Source organism: Eptatretus burgeri, chromosome 9, assembly GCF_056783735.1.
Source record: "Eptatretus burgeri isolate ZD-2024b chromosome 9, Ebu_testis_v1, whole genome shotgun sequence".
NCBI classification, from domain to species: Eukaryota; Metazoa; Chordata; class Myxini; order Myxiniformes; family Myxinidae; genus Eptatretus; species Eptatretus burgeri.
The window spans coordinates 96487448-96497447 of record NC_140969.1 but is presented as its reverse complement, the minus strand read 5'-3'; the positions used below and the strand labels follow the sequence as shown (position 1 = coordinate 96497447).

The window sequence follows — 10000 nt, the reverse complement described above, 5'->3', positions numbered from 1 at the left end:
CCCCCTTATTTTTATGTTTTTTGCTGTTTAAAAAAAAAAGCCCAAATATATTTGCTGTTAAGAAATATGATGATTTTGGAATTTCACAATACTCTAAACAGTATATTTAATGGGCTAATGCTATATGTCCCCCCCCCCACCCACCCCTCAACCTCAAAATACAGAAATGCGCCTCAGAGACAATAAATTACATAAAAGTTATTTCAAATTAATCCACACCTGTGGAAAATTTATAATTATTGAGTAAAGGTTGCTTCAAATGAATCCAAACATACTATACGGGAAAATGACAATACTGCCACAGTTTTAGCTCTTTCAATCAGCGCAAGAATAAAAGGCTTCCTTTTATTTTTACATCATGTGATTTTTACAGCAAAAAATAGTATCACGTGTCCTGAAGCTCACCTGCATCAGAAGCAACAGCCACTGAACCCCCCCCCCTGCCCCCAGACCCTCGTGGCGCTGATTTTTTTTAATGGCGTGAACAAACTTTGGTGCATCGTGGGTGATAAAGATCGTGGTCAAGTTTCATCGAAATTGTGCGTGTACAATAGATTCGGAGAAAAGAGTAAATACCTATGTTGGGGGGATCAAACACACCTCCCCCGCAGACCCCCTTAATGAGCGCAGATTTCACATACGGACACTGCTCAATCGCATAAGCTCACCACACTAAAGTAATGATGAAAGTCCAGTTGAGTTAAAAATAAAATATCAACAATATTAGAAAAAAAAATTGTACAAAATAAATGTTTGTATTATGATTGGTGAAAAACCATGGAAACACAGCAACTCACGTACTATCATTATCCTCAGTTAAAACAAGCCTGCACGTCTGTAGATACATGTGGCGAGGCGAGCGCAGCGAGCCGATCCATGCTCGTTATGATTATCATCATTATTAATATTATTGACGAGTGTACCAGCTCCTCTTAGTAATGCTGCTCATTTGGTGTCATTGCCCTTACAACCACCCTTGACCACCAAGGGTAATAAAAGTTTTTTACTGTTTCATATTTTGTTAAACATGTTCCACCTTCTGCAGTTAGAATCCAAAGAAATAAACTGACCAACCCAAATTACACAATTCTGAATCAATATTGATTGAAAAACATGAACACGATAACTTATAAACAATATTAAAATTAACCTTTCCCTTTTCTTCTGTTTCTTCCCCAACATTCTTTCCTTTCTTTACATTCCTCCTCTTCAAACTTCCTTTAAAATGTTTTTTTTTTAATCTCATTTACTTCTTCACATTTAATCACCCCCACCCTCCACTTAATCATCCAATCGGGGACCAAATCTTCCCCATTATTCCATGCTGCCTGGATTTGTCAGGGCAGCATGGTCACGGCCAGAGTGCCGATTGGTCCCCATGGACCAGCCCCTTCCCTCCTGTCTCTGTCCCTCTCTCAAACTTGGCCCTGACTTTGTGAAGGCGGGGGTACACCATCTTGGGTATGGGGGATCTCTGGGTCGCTCCTGGGAGATTGATCGGCTGTCTCCGTGCCACGGGCTTCTTCGAGAAAACTGTCCGGGGCTATACAACAACAACTTCATCATCCGACCCTGCCATTTTGACTCTGCAGAAGATTTCAAACACACTCCCATAAACATATACCGTGCTGAAATGTTATTACCTAAAGCCATCATTTGTGGCGACGAGGCTGGAGACGTTTCGCAGAATGCCACCACCACTTTCAATAATTGCCAGGGTATTGCTTTGACTGCGGTGGCTTAATGTACCCACGAGGAAAGCAAGTGCCCCGTCCACACCACAAATGTCCGCTTTGTTTTCGGTGCAGTGGGCCGAGAGATTCCACAGCGCACTCAGAACACTCTTCAGTGTGGACTCCTGTCAGAGACCGAGACAATAAGGGGAGTGCTTCAGTAGTGGGAACACTAAGTGGGAACACTTCAGCACTTGAACTTTCACAAGCAAAATGCTACATGCGGTGGGCTGATCATGGACCGAGGTTGTCTAGGTTATGAAATGTCAACTCAAAAATCTACAAGCAAGAAGGACTGCCAACTTTGAAATTCTCACAAAAGAACAAGGGATCCAAAGGTTGCCAAAATTGCCATTGGGATTTGGGGGATCGTCTCCTTTAAAACCAAGTAACATGCACCCCTTTCCCACGATACAAATGATCAATCATACCGATTTGATTAATTGATTCTCATATTGCAATAACTAATGGAGGTAGATTGTTTTGGGTTGGTTCTTTGCTATTTCTCGATGAAAGCAAAATTTTTAATCAATAATTCTCATTGATAGAGTTATTTGAATCATTGAAGGCAAAAATCAATGCCTCAGGTTCATGTGTACTGTAATCATTAAATAATCAATATAACTAGATAATTAGCACAATCAATTTCCTTTGTTTGCTTGTCAGAACAGGAACAATATTACATTTCACTCCAAAGATCATTTGGTAAATTTACAATCTTTAAACCCACAGAAAAGACCAGCTATCATAAAATCACTGCAATTATCTTCTTCACTGTCATCAACTTTATTGCCACTAATCTGGGCAGACTCAGTTATGGAATTTTTTGTACGAAGTATTGCCATTTGCATCAACAAGAGGATCAGGCATTTCATTTGTCAGTGCACTTGAATCACTGCTACTTTCACCATCAGATGGCAAGGGTTCAACAAAGGAAGTGGTGATCGACCTACAACATTCCTCGACCACATAAACAAATTCCGGGTTAAAACTTCTGATCTCAGAGTGCGAGCACAGTCATCGGCTCTTGCAGTTGTCCTTTCTCTATTTCATAACACAGCACTTAATGAAGTCCATGTCAACAGCCTTCACAAAGAATAGTTACAAGCTTATTCATGAGAAAAAAAAAATTCCAAACAGTTACACACGGCAACCGGTAGATGATGCAATAAATATATTCCAAACCGCATGGCCGGCGACAGCAAATCAGTAATCGTTATTCAGGAATGATTGTGCAATCCCAAACAACAAGGTCGATTTGTTTATGGCATTCCAATGCTGATGTTGGTCAAACTACTTGAATATTCAAACGACTAAATGGGATTCCTGGTCAGATCAGGTCAGGTCAGGTCAGGTCAGGTATGGGAGCGTGCGCCGGAACAGCGCATCGCTGCATCCACTTTCGCCAGTACTCCAGGGGCCTCTGTCTGGCTATCCCCCAGGATGATGCCTGACCCATCCCCATCTCCTTGAGATGCTGATCAACCAGCTGCAACCACAAGGCACAACGTGGTCAGCTCATTGGCCTCCTCCACTCACGAGGCTCCCTCGCTGAGAGAATCTGGTGAGCAGGATTAGCGTCAGGAAAACAAGCCATGTGCATATAGCCACAGCTGACACTCATGGACTATGCAGGTAACAAATCTCATTTGAGTCTCTCTCAGCAACCGCTCGTTTGACACAAAATGCGACCAGCGACAGCCAAGGATTCTCCGAAGAGACCGAGTACCAAGGGAAATAAGTCTCCGTCTCAGATCCCTGGTCAGAGTCCAAGCCTCACATCCATAGAGCAATACTGGAAGCAACAAGGACCAGAAAATTCGGACTTTCCTCCTCCTGCACAGGTACCGACAGTGCCACACTTCATGATCCAGTGAATCCATGACTCCCCAGGCCCGATGCAGACGTCTATTGACCTCTGACTCACAGCCAGCAGATACATGAATATCACTGTCAAGGTAAGTGAATCTCTCAGTGACCTCAACATCCTCACCACAAACAGATATACAAGATAGCAGTATCCAAGATGTCATTGAAAGCCTGAATCTTCGTTTTGACCCAGGAAACCCAAAATAACAGCAGCTACGACTGCTCATTCAGCACCTCCAGGGCCTGCAAAAGGATATCCAGAGTCTCCGCAACGATGACTGCGTCGTCTGCAAAATCCAGGTCAGAGATCTTGACATTCCCAAACGATGCACCACAGCTTGATCTCTCCAACATCCTCCCCAGAATCCAATCCATATTGGTGCTGAAAAATGTCGGAGCGAATACACACAACTGACAAACTCCAGTAATAACTGGAAATAAGTCAGAGATGGTACCACCACACCTCACAGCACTCTCAGTACCAGAGTGGAGTTCAGACATCAGATTGATCAGTTTTGGTGGTACCCCACGAAGACCAAAAATCCTCTACAGGGCATCCCGATTCACTGAATCAAATGCTTTGCAGAGATCAACATAGGCTGCAAGCAGCCCCTGCATAAACTGTCGTCTGCATTCAGTGAGGACCCAAAGAGCAAGGGTATGGTGAATCGTTGACCTATTTGGTGTAAAGCCTGACTGCTCTGCACAAGCAGATGGTGGCGAACCCTATAAAGAACTATCCGAGCAAAAACCTTGCATGGTACTGAGAGCAGCGTCACCCCTCGGTAGTTGTTGCAGTCCTGGAGAACACCCTTCCTTTTCCAAAGAGGGACAACAAGGCCCCTCTTTCAGTCAGTTGGGATGATGCCTGTGTTCCAAGCAGAGCACAGAACTGCATGCAACGACATGAGTAAAGCATTTCCACCAGCCTTGAGAAGTTCAGCATGGATGCCACAGATACCAGGAGCCTTGCCCCATTTCAACCAGTGCAACGCAGCCTGTGTTTCCATAAACGAAGGTGGATCACAGTTGATTGGAGGGTCAACAATAGGGATAATAACACCCCTGACATCCAACTCAACAGCTGATGGGTCACCCTGATACAGCCGCTCAAAGCAACTGGCCCAGAGGGCCTTCACTTCGAATTCCTAGGTCAAGAGACCTCCACCCTCCGCTCTAACTGCAGTACACCGAGGAATGGGCTTGGCGGAACGCAATGCATGAATTCCCCTGCAAGCAGTACGAGAATCACTTGATCACAGGGGATGCTCTACCCCCTCAAAGATTCCTCGCACAAAGGCCTTCTTGTTCATCCTCAGCGTATGTACAGTTTTATGCCTCAAATCCCTGAACAGCCCGGCTCTGCCATCAAGCCTCGCCCTGCTTAATCCTGTGTATCCGAAGTGGGGCAGATAACAGCAATTTTTGAGAGGAATCGTGCAAATGATGATACAAGCATCAAATTTGGCACATTTGTTCTCCAGGGGATTCTAATCAAATCTGCCTGATTGGCCATTTGAAAATCCAAATTTTGAAGAAAAAAAAAAAAAAAATCGAAATCACGAATCAATGTTGGATGCTGGCTGAGATTGGTGAATGTTTCAGAAACATCATCAAAGACGTTCCAAGTCTGCCATGCAGTTTTCTTCCCTTTACCACAGAAGGCAGACACAACGTCACATCCAGTGAACGCATGGAAGTATGGGATCCCTCTAGCTTTCTCAGGCCCTATTGCAGAAGCGACCTCATGGACTGGAATCCATCGCACCTTGGCTCCTTGGCCAAAGGCAATCCATATGTTCTCAAGACCTAGTTCCTGTAAGGATGGCAGTACAGATATTGCTATGACAAGTACGTCTGTGTCATTAGCCTTAATGATAATGGACTTGCTACCATCCGTCGTTGCATCCCTGGCGTGTACAAATATTCGAGTGTCAGCTTCTTCATGACAACATGGAGACACAGCATCCAGTGACTTCCTTGTGTTGCTAATGGCATCTTCTCCTTTTGTGACAATGACTGTGCTTGTCGTCTGTGCTTCACACATCTTTTCCGCAAGGAAGTGAAACAGCTCAGTCTTGTTGCTGTCATCTCGAAGAAAGCTTCTCCAGTTACTTGGGGTCTTACTGGTTCCTGTCACTCTTCTTCTGATTCCTTGCCCCCTTTCCGACCTTGCCTCGGACTTCAGACTTGACTTCTTGTACACATCAAACACGACGTCCACCCTCTCGTACCTGGCACCATAGGATTCCACCTTTGGGATGATGCCTTCTTTAGCATAGTCAACAAATATCTTTGAAATGCATGGAGGTAGGGCATTGATAAGTAGTACTGAGCCCTTGGTTCTCTGTCTGGGATGTTCACTTGTGCTTCAAGAATTTCAGCCAGCTGTGACTTCAAAATTTTTTGAAGGTTTTTTTTTCTTCAAATTTATCAAAATTTGGATTTTCAAATGGCCAATGGGGCAGATTTGATCAGAAAGCCCTGCAGAACAGAAATGCCAAATTTGATGCTTGATCCATAATTTGCACGATTTTCCTACGATCTACTGCACTACCTGTGTCCCGTGAGAGACAAAATTATTCTTCGCCGCACGAAGTTCCATGACATCAAGGGTCGTAATGTTGAAGGAACTCCACAACTCTTCAGGATTCCCCAAAGTATGCAGACCCCTCAAATCCCCACTCAGCCTGTTTACAAACTCCTCAGCTACCCTTTCATCCTTGAGCTTGCCAACAACCAGCCAGGGCTGGGATGGTACCATTCTCCCTGATTTAAGCTGCAACTTCAGAGTTGCTACAACAAGCCTGTGGTCAGTATTGAGGAACTGAGCACTCTGGTAGACCTTACAGTTCTGGATCATCCTCCAGCGACCATCAACAGGTACATGGTCAGTCTCCTTTGCTACACCACCAAAGTTGGAATACCAATTCCAGCGATGAACATGTGGGCGTTGAAACCATGAACCAGCCACTCACGACTTCTTGCAAAGTCAAGGAACTTAGTGCTACTCTGGTTCCCAGTTCCAGACCAGTGGGGACGAACATGTCTCATAACCATCACTATCAGTTTCAGTCGATACATTGAAATCCCCCAAGACTGGAAGAGTATCTCGCCTTGGGCACTGATCAACCACAGACTCGAGCGTGGCATAGAATGCGTTCTTCATGGTGAGATCACTCGCTTCAGTCAGTGCATGTACAGAGAACACGGAGTGACGAATCCGTCGTCTCATAATCCACTCGTTGACTGGTGTTACCTTAGTTATCATTGGATTCAGCATATTGAACACAGCCACAGAAACTCCTTGGGCATGGTAACTATCAGAGTGACCAGACCAATAGGAGGCGTAACCACCTGCCATGATCTCGCCACTCTCAGTTCTCCAAACCTCAGAGAGTGCTGCAATACAGATGCCCAAATGCTTGAGCTCAGATAACAGAGACAGGTGATCATGCTCTCTTCAGGATAGGATATTCCAGGCACTCACCCAAAAGGAAAACCTCAGGTTAACCCAAGGAGACCGCCGTCTGATGGATGACAACTCAGCACCACTCCGGAAACACACCACCGCAATCTGACCCAGGAAGTTTACTGCGTGCTTTACCTCCTATCATCAAGGAATTGGGGTCCCGAAGGCTTTGCCCCAATCCCTGCGAATGGCAGCAGCACGGGAGGTACACCCATGGAGTGAATTTTCAGTTTTCTTTGCGTTTGTGGGTTTTGCGGAATGAAGGGTTTTACGGTGGCCGGAGTGCAAATCCTGCCACCAACCTTCAAAAAAAAAAGTAACCCAACTGCAGGAGGACGTCCACAGACACAGTCGTGCACTATATGCGGATGCCCGTTGACTCACAAGGAGCTCCTCCAGTCTTTGACAGGTTTTGTTATTAATCCTGCTGGGTGTTCATATGCATACACACTCCTCACCAGGAAACCTGGTGGGGGAGACGGTTTATTTGCCGACAACCCGACTCCGAAACTGGTTAGTACACGTTTACATGGTACCAGCACAGAGACATGACAGAAGTAAATGGACACCATGATTTTAAAAGAAGTTATTTATTTAACATTTGAAGAACATTTGATCCATTTTAATACAAACACTAGTATTTTGTAGACTTGCCATTTGCAGATATCAAAGCTTTTACTCTTTCAGACATAGAACTAACGAGTTCCGAAATGTTCCCTTGTGGGATTTTTGCCCAGGCTTCACACAAAGGGTTTGTCAATTCTGCCCATGATGTTGGCTTCCTGGACTTTTTCTATACAGCTCAATCCAATGTGGCCCAGAGGTGTTCAATGGGATTCATGTCAGGAGAGACTGACTTGGCCATGGAAATCGCTTGATCCCATTTCTGTGGCATGGAGCTCCATCTTCCATGAACAGTGTTGTTTTTGACCATCTGACCAGTGGAGAAGATGGGGAGACGTCCATCCTCAAGGATAGAAATGTACATCGTGGAGTTAATGTTGCCAACACACTCCAGATTGCTCTCCACACCATCACTGAAAAACCACCATGTTTGACAGTTGGCTGCAATCGGTCAAAGAGAACTCTTGATTGGGAAGTCCCCAGACCCATACGTGTCCACTGTCAGAAAATTGAGCAAATTGGGACTCATCTGAAAAAAATACAGTTTGCCAAAACGCCAAGGGTCTGGTGGCCATCTCGTCAGCCCACTTCTTTCTCCTTTGAATGTTGGCTGGTCTAAGAAGAGGTTTTCTCCTCGCTGCTCTCCTCTAGTTGCCCAGTTGATGAAGGTACCGCACGGCAGTTCTTGAGCTAACTTGGACCTCCTCTGCAATGTCTGCTGCCTTGCAACAGGGAGTTTTCTCAATGGACCGCATGACAGCTCAAAGACGCCTTTCTGAGGGCCCAGATCGACCTGAACGGGAAGTTGTGGATTCCTTCCCTTCACTGGTGAATTGCACAATCACCCGATTGACCGTAGAAAGCAGAATGTCAAGGTTCTGAGCTATTTGATGCTGGCTGACTCCACTTTCTGATTGGCCAACAATTTGTCCTCTGAAAATCGCAAAGGTCGTGGGCTCCCTGGGTTTGAGGGAGAGTTAATTGTCATACACGACCCAGGAACTCGTTTCTGCAAATAAATAGTTGAATATTGGTACAAATCACCGAGTAAAACTTGCTTTATACAGATGAAATGTATAAATTTAAGGTGTCTATTTACTTCTGTCATGTCTCTGTATAGCAAGTCACAGATTAAATCTGGCCTGACCTGACAATTGTGGACAGGTTTGATTCCTGGTGATGCCGGTTTTCCAGTGACATGTGACGCGAGCAAGGTACCCTATCTTCGGATGGGTGGAGATTGCGCATTACTTGCTGAAAAAAGTATTGTCTGTATATTGCAAGAAGACTATAGATGTTTGTGTGGTGTGTGTTTAAAGGGGTCTCATGGGTCTCAACTCGAAAGAATGCAAAAGGTGCAAGGGTCTAAACTCTAAAGGGTTCAAAAGGGGTCTAAGAAGTCTAAGGAGGTCTTAAGGGATCTAAAAAATCTATTGCTTCGACTTTTTGGTTTTTGAAAATAATCTATGATATTGGCAATGAAATATCATGTAATCCGGTTGCTCGTGGGACTTCGAATGAAAGGGAGACAATTTTAATTTACCCCACTTTCATAGAAGGGATTACCTCTCTTTCATAGATTATCAAGAGAAAGATAGACGGACATCATTATTTTTGAAAAATCTGCATCATTCTCTTCTCGGATTTTGTACCCTCATTCTTTGAGAGGACCTGAATAAAAACGGTGATTATTATCTCTGCCACCAAAGATGGACGGAGCTTACGTTTTCATCTCTTTCTGTCTGTGGCAGGATATCTCAAAAAGTTATGGACTGATTTGGACGAAAATTAGTTTTTCAGGTTGGGTGTGTGACAAGGATGAATTGATAAGATTTTTGGTGAACATCCAGATGCGAGAATTTCTTACATGATTCTCCACCATTGAAAGTTTGGGCCAAAAAAACGATATATCGCACAATATTTAAAGAGGTTGTGGATGGATTGGGACAAAACTATGTGGACAAGTTGGGTGTATGACAACCTTGTCATTGCCAAGGACATGTCGATTCGATTTTGGTGAAGATCCGTATCTGGATACGAGGATTTGTTTAATTTTCAGTGATTCTTAATCATTGAGAGATGGGGTCAAAACAATATAAAGCACGATATCTCAAAAAGTTGTGGACGGATTATGCCAAAACTTGGTCGATGAGTTGGGTAGGTGACAATAACAAGCCGATTAGATTTTGGTTCATGTCCAGATGCAGATCCGGCCTACCTGTGGGATACAAAATGTAAACTGTTCAGCTTGGCAGAGGTACAAGCTCAACTGAGTGCGGTTTGATTTTTTTTTTCTTTTGTT

At 44.3% G+C, this 10000-nt stretch overlaps 1 protein-coding gene across 5 annotated transcripts in view; it reads right to left on the bottom strand.

The window, feature by feature from the left end:
• The window catches only part of LOC147020694 (adenomatous polyposis coli protein-like), a 151052-nt gene that overhangs the window by 15219 nt on the left and 125833 nt on the right, over nt 1–10000 (bottom strand). For all 5 annotated transcript variants that reach the window (XM_085896240.1, XM_085896239.1, XM_085896238.1 and 2 more), the window contains one exon: nt 1644–1858. In XM_085896240.1, coding sequence (XP_085752366.1) covers nt 1644–1858 — 215 coding nt within the window. The remainder of the gene's footprint in view (nt 1–1643; nt 1859–10000) is intronic.